General features: G+C 40.9%; 1 protein-coding gene across 1 annotated transcript in view; it reads left to right on the top strand.

Annotated features, from left to right (window-relative positions):
- Window positions 1-14,299, top strand: part of RET (ret proto-oncogene) — a 74,158-nt gene that overhangs the window by 41,447 nt on the left and 18,412 nt on the right. The window contains exons 3-11 of the mRNA XM_057365159.1: window positions 426-719; window positions 1,169-1,410; window positions 2,420-2,621; window positions 3,087-3,286; window positions 7,539-7,797; window positions 8,864-8,989; window positions 9,760-9,870; window positions 12,422-12,541; window positions 13,738-13,994. Coding sequence (XP_057221142.1) covers window positions 426-719; window positions 1,169-1,410; window positions 2,420-2,621; window positions 3,087-3,286; window positions 7,539-7,797; window positions 8,864-8,989; window positions 9,760-9,870; window positions 12,422-12,541; window positions 13,738-13,994 — 1,811 coding nt within the window. The remainder of the gene's footprint in view (window positions 1-425; window positions 720-1,168; window positions 1,411-2,419; window positions 2,622-3,086; window positions 3,287-7,538; window positions 7,798-8,863; window positions 8,990-9,759; window positions 9,871-12,421; window positions 12,542-13,737; window positions 13,995-14,299) is intronic.

Raw genomic sequence — 14,299 nt, forward strand, 5'->3', positions numbered from 1 at the left:
GAATAAACTGTGGGAATGCTGGGACTGAAATGATGGGACATGGGTTTGTCCTGAGTATCTGTTGCCACCTTGTGCATTATTTTTCCTGTTTCCACCCCTCTCTGCTCTAGTCCCTTCAAAAAACAGTCCTATAAAAGAGCTGTTTACTATTAGTGACGTGGTTTATGCCAGTGTCTTACAGACAGAATGCTGATACTGGTTTTGAGATTCTTTAGTGCAAATTTGGTGCCAAGCCCTATAGTTTTTGGCTTATTTGGATTGTTAAGGTTTAAGGTCTCTTCACCAGCATATTGAAGAATTGTTTTGCAACATAATAGGATTAAATGMTCATTTATGGAATAATGGGCTAGGGTAGAAAATGAGGAAAATAAATGTTGGGTTGTCTTCTGTAAAATATTTCTTACAGTGATTTCTTCCCCCTGAAGCTGTAGGAAACTGGATGCCATTATCCAAGGTGATGCTGTATGTCTTCCTTTCATCCCACCCTTTCCAAGAGAAGGAATGTGACTCTGCTACACGCACCACAGTTTTCCTCTCTTTGATCAATGCTACTGCACCAGCTTGCAGTTCCCTGACAGCAAGGCAGCTTTGCTTCACAGAAATGGATCTCTCCTTTCACATCAAGGAGAATAAACCGCCTGGCATATTTCATCAGCTCCAGTTACCCTCAGTTCATCATCTGTGTCAGAATCTCAGCATTTCCTACAAACTGCTAGCAGGTAAAACTGGATCTGAGCTGCTCACATACAGAGATGCAGACAGCTGCACTGTTAAAGATCTCTTTTGTAGTAGATCCTCCAGATTTGATTCTACATAGGAAGTTCCGTTGCGAACCTAAACTGAGCCTGAAGATTTTGCCTGTTAGATATATAGGGGAAATGGAAAGGACTATACCCTTCCCTAAAAAAGTCATTTTAGAATTTTGTATCTGCTAAAAGTATATCCTGAGAATATCCTGAGCTTTAAATTGTGCTTCTTCTAGACTGCAGGATCTTCCCACCTGTTCCATGTTTCTCCTTATGCTAGGATAACCATGCAAAGTTCCTTTTGTTTCACTTCTAAGCCTGTCCTTATTGTGCAGTCATGATGTCCAAATGGATTAAAAGGCTATTAAAGCCACCCTGACTGGGAAATGATTGTGCCTGTGTATGTTGTGGCTGTTTTCCAGCTGAAGGTCTTCCCTTTCGGTACAACGAGACCACCACCAGCGTGCGGGTGACCCAGCGCCTGGATCGGGAGGAGAGAGAGAGATACGAGCTCATTGCCAAGTGCACCGTCAGAGAYGGGTTCAGGGAAATGCAGGTTGAGGTGCCCTTCCTGGTGAACGTATTAGATGAAGATGACTCTCCTCCCTTCCTTCCCAATGGCACTGATACTGCAGATGCTGTCGTGGAGTTCAACAGGAAGGAGGTAATGTTCTCCTTTCCCTGGTCCCTGGAGTAGGAGCACAGCAAGGGGAGGCAGTGATTCCTGGGAAGCATCATGTTCTSCCTGGGCAGCTATGCTCTGCAGATCTGTGATTGTAAAATACTGTTTGCAGGATTCCTCGCCCTCAAGTTATGTCTTATTGAGATCCCAGAGAAGAGTTTGGGTTAGTAATTAAATGAAATGAAGAACTTTGAGCAGTTTCCAAGGTCAAGATGGCCAGTTTCTGAGTCTGTGGTCAGGATCGCTGGACCTCTCCATACTGAGCTCTGTTTGTTACAGGGCTGCTTCCCCCAGGTGGTTAAAATTGASTGTTGGTAGAGAAGGTGTGTGTATCTGTCCCATACATGCAAATCTATATGAGATACCAGAACTACATTTAGATCATTTATTAGGATGCTGTGGAGGTAGTGACTGACTCCTACAGACAAACATTGCACCTGTGAACTTTCCAGGGCCAGGCTGTTAATGGAGAGCTCCAGGAGCTTGTTTTAGTGGGGTCGTCCCACTTTCCCTTGCCATGCCAAGACCATCTTTCAAGAGGTCTGCATCCCTGGGTGTCTTTGGTGCTCCTGCACACGTCCACCCCTTGTTCTGTAGAGAAGTACACAGCTGGGCTCTTTGACTCCTCCATGGGAGCAACAACCCTTTATAACTCAATGGCATAGAGAAGACATTTTGGGAGGGATATAAATGATGTGTTTTCCATGAGAGAACTTCTCTTTCCTATCAACCACATCTCTTTTGGCTGCCAGTTTTCCCTTCAAAGTRCATTTTGATCATGTTTGTGTCTGGATGGGAAAAGACTGATTTTGGGAGTTTGCTGCCATCTCCTGACTAGAACAAGTCTYGACAAGACACCTGTGAATACATTTGCCTGGGTTTCACTGCAAGTTGTAAGGTCTTGTTTGACCAGTATTTCAATCTCCTTAACAGTTATTAGAGGAAGAAAGCACCAGGTCCTTCAGCAATGCCATTTACTGTTTCCTTCCAGGGCACGGTTCTTGCCACRCTGACTGTGTATGATGCAGACACCACTCCTATTTATCCCCTTGAAAGCAGCAGAAAGAAATACACAGGAACCATCATCACTGACGATCCCTGGATAAGTGAAACATTTCGTGTAGAGCACATCTTTGATGAAATCCACTTCAGCCCAAATGGCAGCCAAGTGAGGGGGACTCGACATGAGTACAGTAAGGACTCTTTCTTCAAATAAAAGAGAAGTTGTTTGTTAGTACTTGACCAATAAGCTCTTGAACTTTTCCAAGCATGAGCCAAAGGAAGCTGAGAAATTTCAAGTAATGAAAACACTGAGTTTTAAATATGTACTGAAAAAATGGAGCTTGTGCATCTCTGGATAGGGAAATGCATGGGATGATGCTGTGTAAACTGGTAAGCAAGAGGTTTTGATGTAGGATTCTCAGCATGGTAGGTGGAAGGGAAAAGGCCTCACAAACATCTTGAATGGCAGAAAGCATACCTCCATAAGAACATAGCTCATATTTAACTCACATTTTGTGAGTTAACTCACATTTTCTTGTTATGAAWCTTGGACATGTATAATTAAATTTGCTGTCTATTTTTGTTGGGCATGCAATGTTAAAATATACATTTGTGGATAATGTGGGTTGGTAATAGACTAATCTTTTCCTTCACAGAACTGGTACTGAATAAAAGCATTTCAGTCACAGAGCATCGTTCCTTCCAGCTGGATGTTTTGGTGAATGACACAGAATTTCATGGCCCAGAGAGATCGTTGATGCTTCATTTCAACGTCTCCATCCTCCCTGTCAGCATTCAGTTTTCAAACATAACCTACCAGTTCACGGTGAACAGAAATGCTGAACGCTTTGCACAAGTAAGAACCACGTTAATTATACATCCACTTTCTGATGGAGCTTAATGGCTGCATCACTCGGGCGAGATGTATTAAAGTGCTTGTTGKTTTTAACTGTTTGGAGCAGAATCAGTGAAAAATGTGCAATCAGTACCATTGGGGCTGGATGTAGGAGGTGGCAGGCAGGCTGGGTGCTGCCTCTCCCACCATGTAATAACGGGAGGAGCCAAACGTGGAAGTGCTAATGGGGAAATAACGTGTTGTGGACAGGAGGATTGCAACCATGGGTGGCTTAGGCATGAAAAACTGGAACACTGTCAAGGGCAAAAAACGAGAAATTTGTCCAGGTATTGGAGTCTCAGTATATTAATGGCTTTTCTTTGGGTAATGGCTAGTTAGTAATTAATGTGTTTCCTAATTTAACCCTTGTTTTAGTTTAATCACCACCATTGCTATTAATAATGCTTTCCAGAGACACTTTCTAACAGGTTGACATTAATCAGGTGAAAATTACAATGTAATTCCTRTGGAACACGTACATTAATGAGGAACTAGCTCAATATAATTAGTGTTATGAAGGTGAATATTAAAAACATCAGTGAGGAGCTTTTTGGGGAGAGCTGCTGGAAAGCATGCCKTGTAACTATTGTAGCAGAGAGGAGGACTGAGACTAAAATATGGTCATCCCAATTGCAGAGAAAGCCAATTCRTTAGAAGACTTTTAAGGAAGAATTAAGTTTTATTAATCTTTAAGCCTCTGGCTAATTGTAAAAAGAAAGAAAAAGGGAAGTTAGATATATTGCATGCTCTTATATTTAAGCTGATGAAATGCACTGTGGCTTGATAGCTCTTCAGAGTACAGAACAGGCTGTACATGACCAATAAAAATTCTACTGCTCTGACAAGGGACATTTTGTCCATAGTCTRCACTGAATATCCTAAATAAGAGAGAGGTACCAAGTGTGCTTATGTAGCAGCCTCACTACAAAAAGCTACTCCTTTATGACGTTTTGTGATGCCTTGTGGCTGCARCTCTTCAATTTACAGTCTGTTAGAAACTTCAGACAATACTCCGTTCTTTTTGTGCAGATAAAATCATTTTTGATGTTAGGTTTGAGGGTTTTGTAGCAYCAGACTGTGAAAGCTTTACCCTCCCCTGTTGCCTGGGGATAGGGTAAAACCTGTGGATTTCCCTCAGAAAGAAATGATAGCACAGTTTCTTAAAATACTCATGGTGTAACTCTTATCATCTAGAAATATGCCCCAACTGTATCTATGTCACAACATGACTGTAATTGTAACAMGTGTGGGCACTTCCTGGTTAGCTGTGTATGAATTTAGATTAATGAATTAGTTGGGCATTTTACTGTGAGCATGTTTTACATGTAGGTGTATGCATATAGCATTACTATGAATGAACGAGTTCCACATTAAACTTGGACAGCCATATTAATCTATGMATACCCTAGATTGCTTAACACTTTAGTTTGAAAATCTGGGAGTATGTGGGATTGTTAGTGTCAGAGTGCAAAACCAAAAAAAGCCAGTTGACTTCTAAAGGTTCTGGTTTTGAATGTTGTCATGAGAGTCAAACATCTCAAAAATAAGTTTAGGATCTTTGGAAACAGTGGCATTTCCCACCACTTGTGCAGTTTCACTGGGTGGCAGTAGTAGCAGGGAAAACTGTTCCTGGCAAGGACTCCGGGTCTCTGGGAAGAGATCTTTTTCTTTGTGCTGCCTAAATACAAATTCACAAAGAGATTTTGTTCTGATTATTGAGCAGTGAAGTGCAAAACTCATCCTGGCTCTGGAGGTGGTGTTCTCAGTCGGTTAAAGTGTCATCCACTTACTTGTKAAACTGGGTTTGAATTTACAGCGTGCTCAGCTTGGAGCACAAGTCAGTGTAAGCAGCTTAGTCCCCAGCACTTCACATTATTAAAGTTGGCTGCATAATTAGCCCTGATGTGCCAGAGTAGTCAGGGAAAGTACTGGGCCAAATCAATATGAAGGCTGAACTGTCTCTTGCCCTAAGGAAAACACAGGAGCGTGAAGGAATTATTAACTGCTGGGCTGATGCCATTTGTCTATTTGAGCAGCTAAATGAATTGAATAACAGAAGCACAGCCTGACGGTGCAGGCTTGCCCAGTGGCATTTAACTTATCAAAGGACTTAAAGCTCTATTGACATTTACTGAGACAAATGATGAATAACATTGGCTGAGATTTTTAGAGAGGTTATATGTCCAAATGTCCCTGGAATTCAGTGAAGAGGAACATTATCATTATCCAGACTTTATTAAACATTGGAGCTCAAAAGATGGATTTTTCTGTTCCTATTTCTAATAATGGTATTTCTGTGTTAACTATTCAGTCTTGCAAACTGCACCTTTGTAAGGTCCTCCCCTGTAAGTTGGTGTTAAATCTGACTACCCTTTACCCAGATTACTGGATTTTTCACCCTCAAGAGAAAGGGGGAGTGGTGGCTGCTTTTACCTTTTACCCCTGGATGTGCTCTGCTGCATCTGAAAGCTGAGCTGACTCCAGAGTTGGTGGAGCAGAGCAAAGTTACAAGGTTGTGCTTTCTTTAGTGGAATCAGGCAAAATGAGGAGGTCTGTGTTTCGTGTAGAAATTTCTTGAGGGGTCCCTTTTTAGCTTCTCCTCAGATTACACAGAGAAAGCAAAACAAGCCAGTGTGCTATTCTAAGGATAATCTGCTCTTCAGGGACCCTGAGTTTATGGGGTCTTCTCCATCCCCACTGAAGGAGGTTGCTGTGATCAAAAAGGTGCCTGGAAGCAGCAGTTATGACAGAGTAGGTAGAAGAGGCAGTTCAGTGCAGTCTGTGTCAAGGCTAATGCCGTGGAACGTGGCTGTGTTCTCCTCCTGCCTCCAAGGAGCACCATCCAAGCAGCTGAAAGCACTGCCGGTTCCAGTGCAGCCCCGAAGCTGCGGTGACGTGGTTCTGGAAGGGACATGACTAGACCTTGTGTCTAGACAGAGTTTATGAACAGTGGAAATCTTGTCCTCTTCTTCCTGCCAGTCCCAGCATGTTGTGGAGAGGAGATGGCCAGAAAGAAATGGYCTTGCTTTTGATGGCTTTAATGTCTTTCTGTGTTATCCTGCCACCTAAAATACCTGACAGGAATGGTGCCAAATGACCCATCAGTGATGTGAATGGGAGTAAGTTAGATGAAGTGGGATTATCCTATAACAAAGTACGCTTCTAGAACTGCAAAGGCTTCCTCTCTGACATTAWAGTCCCAGTCCATAGGAAGAGGTCTTAGTACAAAAAAAAACCCCTTTTTTTTTTTAAGATTCTTTAGTAAGAATGCTGAAACCAAGATGTACAGATATGCTTTTACCAGCACTGGTGTTTCTTGAAAACATTTCTTAAGTGCAGCATTTAAAAATAATCCATCAMCAAGTTCCCTTCAATAACACCCCASCCTTCACATTGTGGTTTTCCCTGCAAAGAAAGCCAGTGCCTCTGGGCCTGATTGAAATCCCACTCTTGTAAATGGAAAAACCAAAGTGAGCCTTGGATCAGTTCCTATAGGAGCTGGACAGAAGATTGTGCTTTACATTCCTGTGCTTCTTAGATGAYGTGTTTCAGACTGAGGAGTGTTCTAGCCTAGATACTCTGGCACGTAGAAGTTCAAATATGGCAAACCAACATGTTTTCATTTTTAGATTAAAATGTTCTAAAATTGCAAATGGGAAACAATGTGGTTCTYATTCCTTTTAAGGCTTTCAGAGAGSTCTGCTGGACAGAAACTTTTTGACTAATATTATAAAAATTATGTAATAGCAATTTCTATGTTATTTGAAGAGAGTCTCCACTTTGTTCATGCTGAGCTATTTGATTTCTCAAAGATGATGGAAGTTTTTTTTCACTGCTCAGCCTGGAACAGAGCAGGGGTTGAACTCAGACTTTCCCAAATGACAGGGTCTTGTTCTAGCTGAACACTGCTGACCATCAGCTGTAGGCACCAAATACCACTGAGTCTCTKTGTCAAGGCTTTTTGCATTTCTGCRCTAGTCTGAAGACAACAGTAATGCTTTACCTCTCATTTTTCCYGAGAATAAATCACATTTAAAGCATTTACATACTGCATTTGTAGGAAAATAACAAATCTGTAAAYGCCAAATAAATGCTGAGTTTGGTATGGTATAGTGTGCTCCATTTTATTTCAGATATTTCTGAGAAGAGCTAAATATTTTTTGTGTAGAGTTTTGTTCCTGTCTGTGATTTCTCTGTTGGTGTTTGAGCCTAGGTAGGAAAGATCTGCATTGAAAACTGCATGAAATTCCGTGGTGTGAACATCACCTACAAGTTGCTGCCCCCCAACTCCAGCTGCTATCCTGTTGGCATCCTGCAAGGGCGGGAAGACAAATATGGGAGCCTGTATGTGAACGATTCCTCTGCGCTGCGCAGACCTGAGTGCAAGGAAATACAGTACACTGTCCAAGCTACAGACAAGCAGAGCAGGAAACACACCAAAACCCTCCTCACTGTTGTGCTGGAAGGGACTCGTAAGTACCCCACTCAGAAATGTTCTCTGTTAATGAGTATTAGGTAATCTGTAATCTGCTATGAGGTGATGCATTAGCAGGGTAGTCTGTAAAATGATGGCATTAACAGTGAAAGTGAGTCTGAGCTACGAGATATGGATCACAGAGTTTGGATTTTGAGCTTTGATTCAGACCTTCCTATAGTAGATACTTGTTTGAAGAGCTAATGCACAGAAGGGTTGCAATTCATAATGTTCATGATGACCTTTGGCTTAGAAGAATCTTCAGTGTGTGTGTGACCTTTATTTTGTATTTCACATATTCCCGTGGAAGAGGAAAAATAGTCTATATGTATATGTGTGTGTGTGTATATATATATATATATATATATGTGTGTGTGTGTGTGTATATATATATATGAAAAAAGAGCTATCTGGCCTAAGTCTGTTTCTTCAATGATTTTTCTTCCCCCTTTTTTAATAGTTTTCTTAAAATTCATGTAGCAATCACGCTGAATTCAAGTTCTTAAGGGCAGTGTGACAACCCACCCTTAAGGGGAAGGAAATTAGAAATATCCTGTAACAGCCACAGAGGATTTCACTGAAAATATACTCATTTCTATGCAAACTGTGTTGCATTTTATGCAAAACATTACTGTTCTACCTGATAAGTGTTTCCATTACCTTCTATCAGATCAGAATTTCTATGCCAAGAGAAATGGGTTTAAGAAAGAGACACAAAAACTTGCAGTGAACTTCTCTTTTTGTACAAGGCTCATACTGTCTGAAAACATAYGTTTCTAGCTGGTGTACTTTGGGCTACTACTTTTTTAGCCCAAGAACTAGGTGTTTCCCCCTAATTAAAAGTTATGTATGAAGCCTTCACGATCTTGCCATTTATTTCACAGAAAAGAAACACCTGGGTTTTTCTTTAACAATGAGTTTACTGATCATTGGGTCTGTCAGTTTTCAGTYTTTCAGTGCTTTCTTCATCTTTCCTTCCTACCTATGTATAAAAACAGAGTTTTCCTGAGTTGAGCAGACCTGCTTGTGTGTTCATTTCCTTTGTCCTGAACTTTTGCCAACAGTACTGAAAAAAGAAGAGGACTGCCCTGACTCTTGTGCTATAAGTAAGCACCGTGCTGAGTGTGAAGAGTGTGGTGGCCTGGGAGTGCTAACAGGAAGATGCCAGTGGAGACAGGGAAGTGGAAAAGGTACATATATGTTGTGTGAAGTCAAACTTCTGTTTAGTTGTAGTTGTGCATTTGACTTCCATAGATATAAACTGATTTATTCTGGCTGGAAAACATGGTRTGGCAAACTACACAGAAGCTGGGGTTAAAAAAAAATAATCATAATACTCATGAAGCAAGCACTAGGAAGGAAAATGAGGTAAAGTTGATCTTGTTCTTGTCCCTGGTGATGCTGAACATGGTATATAAAACCCCAGGTAGTGAGCTGAGCTTGCAGCAGTGTAACTGGAGCAGGTGCTGAGCAGGGGAGCACAGTGAGCACAAAGCAGAGTCTCTGTGATCTGCAGCACTGATCTGACAGGTGTCAGCACTCAGCTCTTCCAGAACCATGACTGTGTGTCGATGCTTGATCCCTCCAAACTGCCTAAGTGTCATACATTTTCTACGACCACTTGTAACTCTCTTACTCAAGTGGGTGAAATTGTGTAGAGCCATCTTCAGTTGTGAAAGCTGCTCTTCAGTTGCAGAGTGGTCAGCCAGCTCTTTTTCAAGCAATATCTCTGTAACTGCAAGTGACATGACCAGAGGGCTGCAGAAAGCAGAAAAGATAGCAAAAAACACATTTCTTTCAGTTACTCTATCTGTTGCCTTGCCTGTTACTTTATCAGGTGTTTATAGCCATAGATGTTCATTTTAGAAGGTGCCATAACCTTTGGAGTGTCTGTGCACTGAGAAGATGCAGAGAACTTTCCTTGCTTGTGGTCTTAGTGCAGCTGTTTCTCTCCTAACAGGGATCACCACAAACTATTCCACGTGYACCCCGAGCATCAAGACTTGTCCGGATGGCATCTGTGATGCGGTGGAGGGCAGAGACCCGGCTGTGTGCCCCCAAGACTGCACAAGTAGGGAGTGTTTTAGGATGGGCTCTCCTGTGTCACCACTGATCACTTCTCAAGTTTCACTTTCCCGAGCGCAGATACTTTTACAAATTCAACATCTCTGCGTTGTCACGCTTGCATTTGAATCATACAAGCGAGTTAAGGTTATGGGGATTAATCTTCACCTTTTTTGAGGCAGGCAGGTGGCACACATTGGCTGACTGATGGACGGATAAGTTCTTGGCTAAATTACTCAGTAATTCCCATTCTGCTCCCTGTTCATTCACAGGCAGTGATTTTCAATGGAGGTGCTTGTTGGAAGATGTGTGGATTTTAGGCATGTTAATGCCCTACTTCCTGCCTTCAGTACAGCATGATAGGAGCTGTGCCTGTTTGAACTTCTGGTTAAATAAGTAAGAAGAAACAAATTGCCATTTAAAATGGCAAGTGTTTGCAAAGGATCGTCTGGGGGAATGTACCTGCTCTTTCTTGAGAGGTCGCCATCAGAATGATCCAATGCCTTACTTATTTGAAAATCCTGACAGAGACTCATATGAACAGAATTTATGAAGGAAGAATTGAAATGCATCTGTGGTTTTGTTTTTTTTTTTTTTACTTAAGCATGCATTTCCACACTCCACTCTTACAGCTGTGAATACCTGCCAGTACAAATCACCCTGAAGATATAAAGGGTAGAAAAAACAATGTAATTCTCCTGACCAATTTCCATCTTTTATGAGGTGAAAATTTTTAAATGGATCTTTTTATCCAACAGTCTAATTCATGAATAAAGACATAGACATTTCTTGAATGCTTCTTCTGATTCTGACATATACTCCAAGTTTAGATTTTAGAATGGAGTCTTAGAGGAACTACCATTTTCTTACAGGCTGGCACTTAATGTTTCTTTATGAAATGAATTACTAAAGAGGCTGCTTTGTATTTCTTACATGTAAGAATAGTTTGTGTATTGTAAATTAGTGTTATCACAAAGATAATTATTACATCAGAGTGCATAAAGACAGTCCCTAAAGTAGTAGAAATGCTTGAAGAAAATGCAAATAGCTTCTCCARTCCTCTGAAAAGAATTGTTTGTTAGTAATAATTGCAATTATTTGTCATTTTTAAAGTGGAAATATTTGTGCCAGAGGCTGCAATGCTAAAACGTGATGTACAAAATATGCAGCATCAAATGTTTTGCTTAACAGAAGCCTGAAAGAAATATTGTCTTACTAGATAATAAGCAGGCGARTAAGACAAGTTTTCAGGATGTTATGCATGCCCTTTTAACGCCTGAGTTGAGTAATTGTATACATGACTTGACACAATTCAGAACCTGGGCTGGTGCCCAAAAGCAGTATACTTGCAGACAAAAAAATGAGTGTATTCTGGGAGCTCAGGGCTGCAGGAGTACCATTTCATCAGCTTTTACTGGCAAGGGACATTTCTTTGGGARTGACAAACAATAAATAGAAAGGCCAAGATGTGTTAAGATCAAGGATATTCTGAAAGTGCAAACAGTTGTGAAAATACTTACTTCTGTAGTTCATTTGTCATGATGGCTCTGTCCTTGAGTCCCAAAATTGCTTTCTCATGGTACCATTATGAATATTACATTCAAGGGCACTCAGCTGAAACAGCTGGTGCTGTGGCTGTGCCTATCAAATAGAGGCARCCTAATTGCATTCTGGGCAAGAGACTTTCATGCAGGAAGCAACTGCTCAAGGACAGGTTAGGTAGGACTGGCTCACTCCCTGCTTCCCTCTTCCCTCAAGCAGAGGCAGATAYAGATAAATACATACCATTTTCTGTGGCAAATGGAAACTTTATTTCATCACCTCTTCATGATGGAGAAAGTTGGCTGGGGAGAGTCGGGGATGATAATGAGGAGTTCTTGGGAAATAGGGTGACTCAGCACAGTCTTTCCCAAAATTACCCAGCTGAGCTGTCTGTAAAATGCTCTTTGTGATTAAAGGCAGTTTAGAGATAAAAAAATGTCACTATTAGTGGCCRTTTTTATAGCATATACAGAAAAAAATACTTTCTTGGAAATATAGTCACTGTTACTGTGCATGAAGAGCTTCTGCTTGAAATCAAGAGTATGAGTTTCTGGACTTTTTTCCCTAATTTTAAGCAATGCACTTTTAGATAATGAGATTCATTTTTTAATCACTTACACTTGGCATTTACCCCCAGTGCTTTGACTAGACTGTCCCGTGGCATTTTACAGAGGTGGTTACGTGTCATTATCTCCATTTCACAACAATGGTACCTAGAACAGCAGGCTAACTTTTCCAAGGTAACACGGAATTGGCATCAGAAACAGGAACAAACCTCAATAACTGCTAATGAGGGCTGATGTTTAAACAGTGCAAGGTCCCCCTATTTCMGGAAATCAGAAATTTCAGAATTTAGGAGTCTTCCATTACTCTCGGGAGTCCCTGTCACTATCACTGCACTGTGCTCCCTGGTCAAATTTCAGATTGATTTTGGGGGTAAACTCACRGAAAACTGAGCCTTTTCTTTTCCCTTAAGCTACATTTAAGAATCTTAGCTTGTGTCTRTATTTGATTAGGTGGAAACATTATTGGTGGCCACGGGAAGGGCATTGGAAATCTTGGAATTAAGTCAGGACATGGGATTTGTTACTGCTTCCCAAGACAGAACTGTTACTGTGAGAAAGATGATATCAAAGGTAAGTCTACCTGCTGTTCTCATCATCATCTTATTCTCTGTTTGTATTTACCATGTTTATGTACAACAGCCTGCACTTGGGGTTGTGYTAATAAGCAGTATCTGCTAATACAAAACTCGTTAAGAACCGGCACCTTGACATCTACTGTGGAGCCTGAAAATTTCCAGAATCAGTTAATTATAGCCTTGACTAAGGATTCTTCCTTATTCATTACTACATGACAAACAAGTTGGTCATCCTTTGATTTCCAGCAGCATTTGCATTTCAGTGAGACTTACCTGATATTTGCAGAGGCAACTAGGAGAATTAGAATAATGATTTCTACTACTTTCAAGTAATTCCAGCTTCCTGATCATTTTCAAAAAATCTTATTTTCAAAATGTCAGAGGTAACCAGTATCCATGGTATATGGAGGAGGAGTGCATTCCTTTTTTTCACTGACCTTTGTTTAAACAGAAAAGCTTTGTGCAGTTGTGTGAAACAGATAATGGATATTTTAAAGTGTTTTTATTATGGGTAATAATAAATAGAGCATGAAATAGTTTGCATCTTTAAAATTGAATTATTTATAATACAAAGTAAATTTTCAGTAGGCATAGGGAAAAAGGGAAACATGAGGCTTCTTGCTCTTTTTTCCTTTCATTAATCTTTTTTTTCTATTCTAGAAAGGTAATGTGCCATTTCRCTTATTTCTGAAGTACAGTGTGCAGACGTAGATAATTTAATTATGTATCTGAAATCAGATAATCCTGACTTTAGATACAGCAATGCAAAGGACAGTATTTTGGATCTCACAAGTTTGTTGGCAAGTGACCCCCCCCCCAGGGATGTTGTCTTGGGGACACACAGATTTAAAGTAACGTAGTTTCTAAAGTAAAATCTTAGGCTGGGGCTTAAAGAGGAGTGTGAGAAGCAGCCASTGTCTACAAAGATGAGGAACATGGGGTTGAGCTTGCCGTCCTTTCCTTTACACTTAGACCAACAGTTACCTGCTGGTATCCAAAATACAAACAAGTGGTGGGTGCCATGGACATATTTGCAACTTCTTAAATTACATTGAATAATAGCTATTAAGCTTTTCATTAGGTTTTTAAATTATTTTGAGTTCTATCTCTGTCATACCTGTGTGGGTTATACACCCTGCCAAATCAGAAGTGAMCCACAAGAAAAGTTCAAAGCAGCTCTTTTATCCGCAGAGCAACTGTGTGACGGGGTGTGCAGGACGGTGATCACAGCGGCAGTGGTGGTGTCCTTGATCTTCTCCGTGCTGATTTCTTGCTACTGCATCCACCATTACCACAAGAACGCTCCCAAGCCGCCCATCGCCTCYGCGGAAATGACGTTCCGGCGCCCGGCGCAGTCCTACCCCATCAGCTACTCTGCCAACAACGTGCGCCGGCCTTCCCTGGATTCCATGGAGAACCAGGTGTCTGTGGACACCTTCAAAATACCAGTAAGCCTGATGTCATTGTGCATGCTCTGTGGTGATGTCAGCCTTGTTTGTGCGTGAGGGCGATGTTACAGAAATGCAATTTGTTAATGGAAATACCCGTTAACTTCAAAGAACAGCACTGAACATCACATGCACTGAAGATACTTCATGAGTAACTGGATAAACATTTTAATTTGCCCTATAAGACCAGTATGTTCTTCCATTTTTGTTATGCTTTAATAGATTGTAACATTTTAGGTCTAATTTCACCCAATGATTTTTACTAATGTAACTGCAGTTGACAGTCCTTTTACTTTTTTACTTAY

The sequence above is a fragment of the Malurus melanocephalus genome, unplaced genomic scaffold, assembly GCF_030028575.1.
Source record: "Malurus melanocephalus ecotype Western Australia unplaced genomic scaffold, MMel_1.1 scaffold_49, whole genome shotgun sequence".
NCBI lineage: Eukaryota > Metazoa > Chordata > Aves > Passeriformes > Maluridae > Malurus > Malurus melanocephalus.